The sequence below is a fragment of the Lepus europaeus genome, chromosome 4, assembly GCF_033115175.1.
Source record: "Lepus europaeus isolate LE1 chromosome 4, mLepTim1.pri, whole genome shotgun sequence".
In the NCBI taxonomy this organism is placed as follows: Eukaryota; Metazoa; Chordata; class Mammalia; order Lagomorpha; family Leporidae; genus Lepus; species Lepus europaeus.
In genome coordinates this window covers 165,420,238-165,433,532 of record NC_084830.1, presented here as the reverse complement: position 1 = coordinate 165,433,532, position 13,295 = coordinate 165,420,238, and the positions used below count along the sequence as shown (strand labels likewise).

At 50.6% G+C, this 13,295-nt stretch overlaps 1 protein-coding gene across 1 annotated transcript; it reads right to left on the bottom strand.

Moving 5' to 3' along the window:
* Positions 1-1,806: 1,806 nt before the first annotated feature.
* On the bottom strand, positions 1,807-12,723 carry LOC133758861 (olfactory receptor 2G3-like). The gene is made up of 3 exons (XM_062189997.1): positions 12,713-12,723; positions 10,687-10,742; positions 1,807-2,726 (listed from the first exon to the last, which is right to left on the bottom strand). Exons 1-3 carry the CDS (start codon positions 12,721-12,723, stop codon positions 1,807-1,809), a joined length of 987 nt encoding a protein of 328 aa, XP_062045981.1.
* Between the last annotated feature and the right edge of the window lie 572 nt (positions 12,724-13,295).

The following is a 13,295-nucleotide window of genomic DNA, read 5'->3' as shown; positions in this document are numbered from 1 at the left end:
GTGAGGGTCTGAGCAACCTGTTGGCTTTACTCTTTGATAGCTCTCTTTGGGAGTCCATGCTCGTTAGTTCCAACATTTCCTGTCTGAGAAATAAGCCCCTACTAATGTCAGGGATCTTGCCAGAGTATTTCTGTGTGCCTTCCTCACAGAAAGCTACATTTCAAAAGCTATAAGTGGGACTTGTCATGGTTTCATATTTTCTGTGAAAAAATTAAACTTGCATGCTTCTTGATAAGAGCCAGACTTGCCCCTTGAATCTAGTTCGGATAAGCTGAGGGAGCTCTGATTTCCTACTCTCCCAGACTGCCTTCTCTGCCCTAAGGGTGAGAGAGGGATTGGGCATGACCCTTTTGAGGCAGATGCCTCGCGTTTGCTTCCATCCCTTAAAATGCTGGCTGGGAGTCAGTGTCTGTTTATACACATGAAGCAGTGAAGGCATTACAGAAAAGAGAGGCTTGAATCCAGCTTTTGGTAACATTTGCTCTCAGTATGGGTAGATCACGAGATTTTTACTTCAAATTTCTTGGTGAACTGAAACCTTTCTACTTTTCTTTGTTATGAGAGCAAAAGTAGATATGACATGACTTTGGTAGGTGCAGGAGTCAGATGCAACAGAGACAGCTGTGTTTCTTGATCACCAATGAATGGCACTGTCTTTGTACTTAGCCCTTTGTTCAGATCTGAATGTAATCATTATCCCACATTAGCTATGTCTAAGGCATTTAGAGCCTAATGTTTATTGGTCAGTGTAAAATGAAGAGAGCTGTCTTATCTCTCAAAGCATTAAGTGGAATAGAAATATTAGACAACTACATATGGTAGCTCATAAATGTATAGGAAATGTAAACTCATGCAGTCATATTTGTCCTAAATTGGGAGCAGTGAAGTAATTTGTTACTTTGAGATTCTCACCATGGCCACAGATGGGTTGTGAGGGCTTTGACGATGTCAAGATAAGATCAATTGTAGGGTGGCAGGTATTTGAAGAAGGAGAGATTAAAATGGTTTGAGTTGGAGACATGATAAATCCAACAAAAGGTTTATTTAGAAATCTTATTGGAATCTGTTAACATTTTTAGCAAATTTTCTGTAAGGGCATCTGGTGAAGGTATGCAATTGTAGGAAGGGATTTTTTTTTTTAAAAAAGATTTATATATGTATTTGAAAGAGTCACAGAGAGGCAGAGGCAAAGAGAAGTCTTCTATCTGCTGGTTCACTCCACAAATGGCCACAATGGCCAGAGCTGGGTTGATCCGAAGGCAGAGCCAGGAGCTTCCTCTGAGTCTCCCATGTGGCTGCAGGGGTCTAAGGACTTGGGCCATCTTCTACTGCTTTCCCAGGCCACAGCAGAGAGCTGGATTAGAAATAGAGCAGCCAGGACTCGAACTGGTGCCCATATGGGATGCTAGCACTGCATGCCACAGCTTTACCTGCAGCCAGGGCTTGATCCGGCATCCATGTGGGGTGTTGGAACTGCTGGTGGAGGCTTAGTCCACTATGCCACAGTGCCAGACCTGTTGGAAGGAATTTGAAAAGAGGGTGCTGTTCACCTGCATAGATGTATGGCCTCTGCAGCTCACTCGGTCTGTGGAGAGTGCCAGGAGTGAGCACAGTGTCACTGTTTGATATTCCAGAGAATGCCCTTTCTAGTCAGAAGCTAGTTCTGTAGACATCAGGGAAGTTGATGTTGGGAAATGGGAGCTGTTTCCTTTGGATACTCGTTTGGAAAAGTAGACATCCAGAAGTAACTGACATGAATGTGGCTGTTGCAGGAGACAGACTGAGATCATGCGACTTTCTAAGACTTCACTCCACCCTGGACCATAGGACCCTCTTCCACGCTGCCTTCACATCCTTGTTTCTCAGGGTGTAGATGAGTGGATTGAGCAGAGGGGTGACAACGCAGTAGAAGAAAGACATGAACTTGGCCTGAGTACTGCTGGCAGGGGGCTGGAGATACATGTAGATGGCTGGCCCAAAGTACATGACGACCACTGCCAGGTGGGAGCTGCAGGTGCTCAGTGCTTTGTATCTTCCTGTGGCTGAAGGTAACTTCAGTACAGCCCTCGTGATGAATGTGTAGGAGATGATCACACACACGGGAGCCAGCAGTGCAAAAGGGACAGCTCCCAAGGCCAGGGATAGGTTGTTGACAGTCGTATCCCCACAGGCCAGCTTGATCAGAACAGGTACCTCGCAGAAGAAATGGTCCAGGGTGTGGTGACCACAGCGGGGAAGCTGTAGGGCGAGTGTGGCTTGGAGCAGGGAGTTGGCCAGGCCACTGAGCCAAGTTGTGGCTGCCAGCTGCATACACACCCGGGGACGCATGATGAGCATGTACTGCAGGGGCCGGCAGATAGCCGTGTAGCGATCCAGAGCCATCACGGCCAGCAAGGCACATTCGGTGCAGCCCGTCCAGTGGAAGAGGTAGGCCTGTGTGATGCAGCCCCAGGCAGTGATTGTCTTCTCTGGCCCCCAGAGGTTGGCCAGCAGCTGTGGCACAATGGCGCAGGAGACACAGAGGTCCAGCACAGACAGGTTGTCCAGGAAGAAGTACATGGGGGTCTGGAGTCTAGGCTCTACCAGGGAGAGGAGGATGATGGAGCTGTTTCCCACCAGAGTGATGATGTAGGAGACCAAGACCACCCCAAAGAGAGGGATCTCCAGCCATGGATGCTCTGAGAAGCCCAACAAGATGAAGGCACTGGAAAAACTCACATTTTCTCCTTCCATGATACCACCTTGTGTATGGTTGGACAGAAAGAAAGTTTTGAAGACAAATGTAAAGACTCGCATTTCAACCACTGCAAGGCCACATTCCCCCACCTTCAGCTATGTTAGGAGCAGCTCTGTGGTGCTGGGCTGATCATGTGTAATGCTTTCCTGGTAGTAGACATTGGAGTAAGAGGGAGCAAGCCGGAATGTCCTAGTCAGGAGCAGAAATTCTGCATGGAGCCCAGTCCTCTCTACTCACCTGGGACTCTGTCCATATGAAGCCTGACTCTCTCCTCCCTCTCTCATTGTTATCTTTCCCTCCCTGACTGCTCTTTTTTCTCTTTCCTCACGTCACTCCCTAACATTTCCTTTCAGCCCCGCTGGGTGAAGGACACTCGGGTGCTCAGAGGGACAGAGGTTGGGTTTGCTATTACAGCTGCATAACTGTGGAGTGTTTCTGCAGGGCAGAGACCATCAAATGTAGTTTAGTTTATGCAATATTCCTTCTTGCCTGCTCCATTTATTAAAACGGTAAATACAATTAACATAATATTTACTGTGTTAGCCACATTTAATTGCATAGTTAGTGCATTCATGCCATTGTGCCATCCTGACCACCACACATCTCCAGAATCTGTGTATTTGGCAAGTCTCAGACCATACTGTTCAAGAGCAACTGCCTGTTGTTTGCTCGCCCTAGAGCCTGGCATCTACCATTCTGCTTTCTGTGATGCCCACTGCCCTCAGTGCCCCTTATGCGAGTCTGCCCTTGGCTTGTTTCACTTCCGCAGTGTCAGGGTTCACGTACACTGCAGCATGTCAGCCCTTCCTACCCTTCCTAGACTGGACAGCACTGCCCAACACAGTGTGCTCAGGTGGGCATTCGTCTGTCAGACTTAACCATTCCACTTCAAAACAACGCTGCAAGACAACACACACTTTTATCTGTCTCTTTGAAATAAGTAAATAAACCTGAAAAGGCAAGGAAACTCTCTGTGCCAGCAAAGAGATACCTGCCCACCAGGGCTGTGTGGCACAGATAGTTGTGTTTCTAAAGGAAGACGTCTGCCTGATAGGTTGAAGTGCATGCTAATGAGGTATTCTATGTGAGCCAATCAGGGAGTCAGCAGAGCCTGATGTGGCCTGCACCAGGTTAGTGACCTTGCCTGGAGCTCATGTTACATAGGGAAGTTAGCAGTGTGCTCAGACAGGTCCTTGGAGGGCAGGACTGTTCAGCAGATGCAACATCTGAAGATTACATTGTGTGTGCTTCTCCCTTCTCCCCTTCTCCCGGGGTTCCTGGAGGGTCAAGTCTTGTGTGTTTCTTCCTTTCCTTTTCAGCGGACCCTTGCTTAGGTGAGGTTTCAGGCTGGAGTCTACCCTGATCCGTCTGGTGCTCGGCCCGGAGCAGAGTGAGCTGGACCTGGAGGTGGTGGTGGTGGCATTTCTGCGCAGGCAAGCTGTGTGGGCCGCAAGGAAGCAACACCTTTCCCTTGTGGTGGGGGTGGAAAGATGTAAATGTACCAGGGGGAAAACTGCACTGAAAACCAGAGGGGCTACTTTTGCACCTAACAAAGTTATATGCTTTTCAGGTGTATGTACCTGTTTCAGAGAGACAGATAAAAGTGTGTGTTACCTTGTAGTGAGGTTTTGAAGTGGAATGGTTAAGTGCAGCTGACTGAAGGATGTGTGTCACTTCACATGGTTAGCATTTTTACCATCGGACACACATTTCCACGGGTGCCTCGCAGAGTTAGTGCATCACAGAAATGCGAAGCTGAGTGTGTTTTGGTGCAGGAAGGTCCTAGCATCCATGCATAGCTTTCTTGTAGCAGGTGTCCTCTGTGAATTATATGAGGACCATCTGTGGACACATTGGAGCTCAAGCCAGCCTTCGAGGAGGAAGATCACTGTCACCGATAACACAGGTGAGCCTTGAGGCCAGGCGCTCAGCGACACACAAAGCCTGTTTCTCTGAGGATTTTCCCTGTGCACCAGCCCCGCTGGAAGCAGTTTGATCTCTGTTGGATGACCCAAAATAAGGATTCTTCATGAAACTCAGAGCCCTGGGCTGAGCGCCTGGCACTTGTGGTTTGCTACCGAGCTCCCTCTATTGGCGAGGCACTTGCCTAACCCAGTCGCCTGCGTTGTCTTCAGGAAAAGTGCAGTCTGGGTTTTATGCTTCTGTTGCTTCCAAGCCCACAGGGACCCTCCCAATCCGCCTGCAGCACCCAGGCCCAGCTCCGACCCAGCAGCCATGCCACCCTGAGCTTCCTCTCTCACCAGCCTCATCCTGACCACTGGCTCCCACCACCTTCCCAGCCTCCCACTCCGGCCTGGCTCCTTTGCCCATAGTGGTTTCTCTCTGTCCTCCCACATCCTACTCCACCAGCACCGGCATCACTTCCTCTGTGACAGGGGCCTGCTTTCCACTTTCTGTCCTTCCACACTCGCAATCAGCCTGGGTCCCCTCTTCCGCCACTGAGCTCCTGAGGAGGTTGATCAGTGGGTAAGCGTTCTTTGCCTCCCTAGCACCTGCTGTGGCTGGAGTGTGAACCACAGAGCTGGCCTGTGCAGTCACTCACATGGCAGCGTGTAGCCTGTGTCCATCCAGTCAGTGGTTCCGTCTCCACCCTGGCTACATTGGAGCTCCCGTCCAGCTGAGCTTGTCTGCTTCTTTAAACCTCGCCCACAGTCTTTGCTGCCTCAGCCCTCTTGGAAATGACATTGTCCTTGTACTAACTTCTCTTCCATTTCTGCTGTGTTGTATGTGACACTGGCACAGCACTTGCTGTTTCCCAGGCCCTGGTGTGTGCTGGGAGGGGCACAGCTCTTCTGTCTCTGCACTGGTGCCTTTTCCTTAGCCACCAACTTCTAAAAATGCATATGCGTTCCAGCCATCATCTTTTCTGGGACCTGGACACTTCTGTGGCCTTGGGGAAGACAGGCTTAATGATTGCATTTGGAGCCCAGTGTTTCCCATGTCCATGAACTAGAAGAACCGCCTGGGGCTGAGCACATTACAGAACCTCCAGCACCGCCCTGCGTGGCAGTCATTGGCACCAAAGTGAGCGTGGTGGCACCTGCCCAGGTCTGACCCCACCCCGGCCCCCTCACTTTACCTGGGATAGAAGAAGCAAGTGCTGCTGAGGTGAGGACCTAGCCAGATTGGAGGAGGATCCCAGGGCAGGAGGTGTGGATTTGCTTCAGAGGCTGGGATTTCATGGAGAGATGGGTAGGACCAGCCCTTTTCAGCCCAGCGAGTGAGGATTTGTTACCATGGGAGGGGTCTCCTGAGGTCTGTCTTGGCCCACTGAGACCTGAGCTCTGATAATTGGCCCAGGGGCTATGTTTGCAGCAGAGAGCATGCTGCAGGGGTTTCTGCTCTCTTCAGGATGGCATTGTCCCTGTGGAGTGAGCCTGAATGAGCCGCCACACACCAGGCTGTCGGCAAAGGTGCAGGCGAGAGGAGCGGGCACAGCAGCTGAGGCCCCACATGCACTGTTCCGGGAGGCAGAAAGAATGGAAGCAAACTGGTCATGATGTGAGTTGGAGACAAGGACATCAGAATCCTTGCAACGGAGGAATATTTGTTTCTGGCATTCTGCTGGATTTGCCAGATATCTTTGATCACACAGTTCTCTAGGGTTAATATTTAGTTTCTGTAGTACCATGACTCCTCTGGGAGAGGAAATAAAGCATCCATGTCCCCTAAAGCATCATTACCATATTTCAGAGAGGAATATAGGCTTGCTTCCAGAGGTATAAAGACGTGAATATCCTTCTACCCGATGTTGATTTCCCACTGAGTGCTGGCAGTATTTCATTTTGATTTTCAAAGTCATCACTGGCAAATAAAGCTTTAAAAAATCACCACTGGCCATAAAATTTTGCCCCATTTCTTCATAAACATTTTATTTGAAGGAGACAGAGAGAGAGAGAGAGAGAGAGAGAGACCCATACATTGGATTTACTCCCTAAATGCCCACAATGGCCCTGGGCTGGACCTTGCCAAAGCCAGGATCCTGGAACTCCATCCAGGTCTCCCAAGTGGGTTGCAGGGAACCAGGTACTTGAGCCTTCACTTTGGGAGCTGGATTGAGGAACTTTACCCAGGCATTCCAATGTGGGGTGAGGGTGTTCCAGGTCCTGTCTTAAGAGCAGTGCCAGATGCCCTCCTTGCCCTGTTTCCTTAAATAGGGCAGAGAGGAGGAGCTGTAGCTCAAGGAGCTATAGCATGGGAGTCATGCCATTTCTAAAGAATGTGGCAAAAAGAAGAATCTGCTACGTCTCTTTGGGATGAGACCCAGACTCCTCCTGCAACACTGAAGCCAGAACTCCTGTGACAGTTTTACAAAACCAAGAAATTGCATGGAGAATGTGACTATCAGTCACTCCAGAAAATGACAATGCTCTGGTCCTGTTTGCAGGTCCTGCCACTGGCTCCTGCCTCAGAAAATCTGCAGCTTGGCCTGTGGCCATTTGCATTGTCATTCTCAAGATTTGCTCAGAATCAACAGATTTAGCAGTGATTCATAAATAATAGCTGTGTGTGAGCACTGTGAGAATATTTTACATGTGATCTTTTCCATTTCATCATAACTGTCCTTTGAATTAGATTCTATTATGTGTACGTATTACTGATGACAAGGATAGATCAATAATCTGCAAAAATCATGAAACTATTGAAGTAAAGATGGGATCACAGATTGTTGGTTTCCAAAGCCTTTATTTATACCAAAGCACCCAGGATTCGCTGGGCAGCCCAGATGAGGCTCCCTTCTCCCTCTCCAGCAGGTCCAAGAGCAGCGGCTCCTCTGGACTTCCCTTCACCTCCCCTCACCACTGCATGGTGACTCCAGTTTCAGATACAAGTCGGTGTAGGTCATCCCCTTGGTGAGTGGCCCCAAGCCTTCCTGTCTTCAGGAGAATCTCCAGGTAAGCATGTGGGTAGAGGAATCCATAGCTCATTCTATCAGCTGCTGTCATTCTCATCTCCATGGATACATCTGTGGGTTCTGACCATCCAGGAACAACAAGATACACTCAGGCCTCAAACAGCCACACAGGCATCAAGGTGTCTCCGTAGAATCGGTAACCGATCCATCTTTAATATTTCTGTCATAGTGTCATGGGAATGTAGGTACCTAGCCCGGATGAGGCGCTGAGGTCTGACAGCCCAGGCCTAGCAGCTGGTAGACAGCTCCCCACCGACCCATTTGTGTTTGACAGACATGGCCGACCTGCCAGAGGACAGCTGGCCCATCTGACAGCCTGGCCCTGCCTGCTGACAAGTCTCCTATGCACCATCTAAACCCCTGTTCCTTCCTGTGCACAGCCCAGGAGCCCTGTCTGTGTACCCTGCAGGCCCAGCTCCTGCACACCAGCAAGCCCTGGCCTTTCTGTGTACCCTGCCAAGTCTCACAACGTTGCCAACTTGGAACCAGTGCTAGCTGGAAATATCCAACATGGCTCCAGAAAGTGTCCATCCTCCCCATGACCTTCAGGTCATTATAATAAAATTACCCTGGGGGGCACGTCCCCTCCCATCAGGCACCTGACACCATGACACTTCTGACATTTCTTAGAAAAGGCACAGAAGTGAGCTCCCCGCTTTGGAGTGTCCAGTTGGGCTTCACCCCAACATGCCTCCCAAAGGTGCAAAGGGGAGCCTGACCTTGCCAGAGGGCTTTTCACTCCTTGGGTTTTTTCACTGGTGGGGGCTTTTCCTCAGGGAGGGGTTTTCTCTTTGTTTGGGGTCTGCTTCAGCCTCAGCTGTTTGTTCATGCACATTCTTTTTTTTTTTAATGTATTTGAAAGGCAGAGTTACAGAGAGAGAGAGAGAGAGAGAGATCCCATCTGCTGGTTCACTCCCCAGTTGGCTGTAACAGCTGGAGCTGGTTGATTCGAAGGCAGGAGCCGGGTGCAGGGGCCCAAGGACTCGGGGCCATCTTCCACTGCTTTCCCAGGCCATAGCAGGGAGCTGGATTGGAAGTGGAGCAGCCAGGCTTGAACTGGCGCCCATATGGGATGCCGGCACTGCAGGCAGCGACTTTACCTGCTCCACCACAGTACCGGCCGCACATGCCCACACCCCCCGCCCCCCCCCCCCCCAGCCTCTTGTTCTTGCACTTTCTTGGCGCCTGAGTTTGTGCTTTTGTGCATAATTCCTGCCTCCAGCTTTGAATCCCTTCACCTGTGGAGGGATAACTGCAGTCTGCCCGGCTAGGAGCACGCAGCTCCTAGGTGGCGCCACTAGAATATCGCTCAGGCACTGCAAAGACCATTGAAAGGGACCCCTGAGGGGCTCCCAGCAGTGGTGTGCGGGCGTCTCCCTCTCCCTCCAGGCGGCGGCGGGGGGGGGGGGGGGGGGGGGATGTACAGGACCCGTTTCTCATCCAGGAGTTCTGAAAGGAGAACAGACCACGGAGGACTGGGCGGCCAGGCCTGTGGACATTGGTGCTGGCCCCTCTTTTCCCACAAGCTGTGCTGTGGACCTTACGGCTTCTCTCTGGTGGAGGATGTGGCCTCAGACGCTGTTGCCACAGAAGGGAAGGGGGCCGTGGTAGGGTCTCCAGTTTTAGATAGATCCACCTGTTTTCAAAGTCCTAGGAAAGACAGGGCTGATCCATTGAACAGTTATTTGTATACTTTGAAAAAAACCCTTAAGATGGTAATTTGTGGTGTGCAGAATTACAGTTTGAGTGCTTACTAATTATCTTCCACCTCAATAAATCCCATGTTATTTAATGGGAAGAGTTCGGAACAAGGTTGCCGCAGGGAGCCGGTGCTCATTTGGTAGCTACTGCATCCCAGCTGCTTGACACTGGAATAACTCACAGTGCCGGTGGCAATTAATTTCTTCACACTCAAAACTGAGGGCTAAAGTTACCTTTTAAAACTATGCAAGATTACATTTCAAAAATTTATTTTACTTTTAAGTGATGCATAAAAATTGGATGTGTTTCAATGCTTGTAAACATTGTAAAATGTTCAAATCAGAATAAGCATATCCATGTTCTCAAATATTTGCAAGATTTTATTTTTGAAATTTTATTTTTAATTTATTTGAAAGGGAGAGAGAGGGGAGAGGGGAGATAGAGGAGGGAGAGAGAGAGAGAGAGAGCAGAGAGAGAATATCTATCTCCTATCCATTGCTTGGCTTCCCAACTGGGGCCAAAGCCAGGAGCCAGGAACTCATTCTGGGTCTCTCATGTTGGTGGCAGGGACTCAGTGACTCTCACGTGGCAAGTACCTGCTGCCACCCAGAGTCTGTATTAGCAGGAACTTGGTAACAGGAACCAGAGCCAGAACAAAGCCAGGTACTCTGATATGGTTTGTGGGTGTCTTTAGTATTAGGCTAAACTTCTACTCCAATTATAATTTTTTAATCAATAAAGTAAACAGCTTGGATCCATAAAATTGTATATGTTCTATTTTCTTTTGCTTTTCAAGAGATTCCTATCTTGACTTAATGCAGTTAAAAAAGCTAAGTAGGGGCCGGTGCTGCGGCATAGCAGGCTAAGCCTCTGCCTGTGGTGCCAGCTCCCGTATGGGCACCGGTTCTAGTCCCAACTGCTCTTTATCTGATCCAGCTCTCTGCTAATGTGCCTGGGAAAGCACTAGAAGATGGCCCAAGTAATTTGGCCCCTTGCACTCTCGTGGGAGACCCAAAGAAGCTCCTGGTTTCAAATCAGCTCAGCTCCGGCCATTGTGGCCATCTGAGGAGTGAACCAGGGATGGAAGACCTTTCTCTCTCCCTCTGTTTGTAACTCTACCTCTCAAATAAGGAAATAAAATCTTAAGAAAAAAAAAGCTAAGTAAAACCTTGCGATCGAATTGTGTTTTGGAAGGCTGCCCTTCCCACCAGGTGCTTCTGTCTGGGAGGTCTCCTGTGGGAGGTGGGACTGGCAGCTGTGGCCCCAGGAAGACCGCATGTAGCGAGCATGGGGGTGGGGTGGAGCTGCAGACGCTGGCTGGTCACCTGTGCTGGGCGGGACCGGCTGATTCCAAGCCTCCTGATGCGGCTGTAGCCAAGGAGGCGGTAGAGACAGGCTGGGTGGAGCGCATGAGGAGTGACTTCTCCTTGGCTTCTCAATGTGGCATGGGCAGACCCCAGAGCTTCCTGTGCCTGTGTCCCCTGCCCCATTCTTTACAAGTGGCAGGTTCAGCCCTTTGGGGTTGCTGCTTTCCCACACTCCCGTGGCTTTAATTTTTTCAATCAGGGACCAAACAAAGAAACTGATCAACTTCCATTTTTCCATGAAACCCAGAAATGGACTTTCTCTTCCAGAAAACCTGAGCCCTTGTTTGGGACCTGGCCACACTACCTCCTTGGGCCAGGGGCCCTCGAGAGCACCTGTCCCCAAGGCCTTGTCTCTGCAGACACACTGGTGGCAGCTTCCCTCGAGACCCCAGGCTAGTCCAGATTCCCAAGGTGATGATGCATTGAAGTCATCCCAAAGAGCTTAGCATGAACGTTGTCCCCAGGCCCAAGGCTGTGCCACCACCCCCTTGACCACAGAGGCCACTACACAGTGAGGGGTAAGGCGCTGCCCTGGACCCTGGCTGGCGCTTTGCCCAGATGCCGCCTCCAGCCATCCACACCATACCCAGTCCTTTCTCTTGCAAACTCTTCCCCACCAGGGCTCATTAAGGCAGGATGGGGCCTGGGGCTGATGGGACTGTCCTTACTTTTGTGCTCAGTCCCCCATGAGAATACTCACTGGAACTTCCTTGGGGCAATCCAGCAACTGAATGGGACTGGCATTAGCTGCCTTATCTTGAGCTATGGGATTGGAGCGAGGAGGGCTGATGCCCCCTGGGAAGTCTCAGGTCCTCTGTATGCCTCTGGTCCCCTGTGTATGGATGCGTGGCTGTCTCTGTGGTGGCTTCCCTCAGGATTTACATGTGCTAGGACACCAGACAGCACAGAGCTGCTGCTTGCAGTCCACAAACAAATGCACCAAATCCCAGCAAAGCCAGGGCAGATCAGAAATCAGTGTGTGCTGCCTGTTTCCTCATCCTGGGCTGGCCCCATCTTCTCGGCTAAGGCTTCCCCTGAGGCCTCTGGGTCTCTTAAACAAAACAACAGTGGAACTGAACAGGAAGCTCCGTGTGCTTCTGGGTTGGCACAGCCGCAGGTCAAGCATGAGCTTTGTGTTGATGGACCTCACATAGGTAAATGTCACCTTTAAGCAACCACAGCTTGCAGGGCTCAGGGCAGGAAGGCAGTGACTGGAACCGTAAGCCAACAGCTGGGACTGGCATCCTGGACTCACTCTGGTAAGAAGCTGCCGTGCAGGTGCTGGGTGCTCTGTCTTCCTCTTGGCCTTGGCGGCTGTTGTCTCTGGCACAAAGACTCTGCTGCTGGGTATGGCCTACCTTGCAGGGCTACTGTGAGGACGGCCTGAAGCCTTAGGTGTAGGAGTTCCACACAAGTCTATGGGTGTTGTCCAGGGCGTGCCCTGCGCCTCACTGCTTGGTGCATGCAGTCCTGCTGAGTCAGCATGGAAGCCATTTGATGGCTTCTGCTTCTGCCAGAATCAATCCCTTTCAGACCTTGGGGACAAAGTTCTCAAAACTAGTAGACGTTTAGTCTTGGGCTAACTAACCCACTAAAGGATTAAAACAATTTCCTGGCTATCCTTTGGAGTTCCATGGCTCTGAGCTGGAGCTGTGGGCTAACAGGGTGCCCAATTCACAGGTGAATGCTTGTTAGGCAAAATGCAGAGGAACTGTGGGTGTGGGTGCACAGACCAAGAGAACACAGCATTAGAAATAAACAGTTTTGAGTAGATGGCTACATGGTAAATTTGCAATTTTAGCCAGAGACTCAGGCTGTTGAATGAACTAGTAGCTTGTCATTGCCTCTCCTGGGGCCTCTTGAACTTGGTTGAGAACTTGGGACAGGTCTGTGGATGGGGAGAAGCACAAGTTAATTTTTAGAACCAACACCTTGAGTGGGAGTGTCGTGCACCTTCAGAAGGCCCCTCACTCTTGGGTCATGGCTGACTACTTCTACCCTGAGCCCTTTCTGAGCCTTCTGTGCCTGGACCAATGAGTGGGGAGATGCAGAGTTCCCAGCTCCAACGGGTAGAGTTCATGATGTGTCTCCCGGCAGGATTTGCAGGCTTGCAGCAGCTGTGTGTCCTCCTGAGTGCCCCTGTACCCTCATTCCCACTGCTTCCTTCTCATCTGTTTCCCGTAAGTCACTTGATATCCTCACAACATGTACAGTCCTGGGTGGGCTGAGTCCCCATCAGTGACAGTGGCTTAGGCTACTGCAAGTGTGAGTGGCTGAGAGTGCTCAGGGCATATACCCAATGTCACCAGCCACATGGACCTGTGGGGGAAAGTTGGGGAATCTGGCCTCCTTTCCGTCTTGCGAAGGAAAAGCCATGCTATGGAAAGACAAACAGGAAGGAGGGCACGCACTTGCAGACCTTCCTGTTACAGGTCAAGGGTGACCGGTTCCTGTCGAGGAGGTCACGACCGGAAGGAGCAGCTGGACCTGCACGTTCATGAAGCCCAGCCCCCAGGCCTGCATTCAGTCCTATGTGCTCTCCTCTTGGAACACA

What these genes read in the sequence shown, in the direction of transcription:
- LOC133758861 (XM_062189997.1), bottom strand. An exon ending in AGCACAGGTGACCAGCCAGC is followed by an intron (nt 2,727 to 10,686) that starts GTCTGCAGCTCC and finishes GTATCATGGAAG; the next exon opens with GAGAAAATGTGAGTTTTTCC.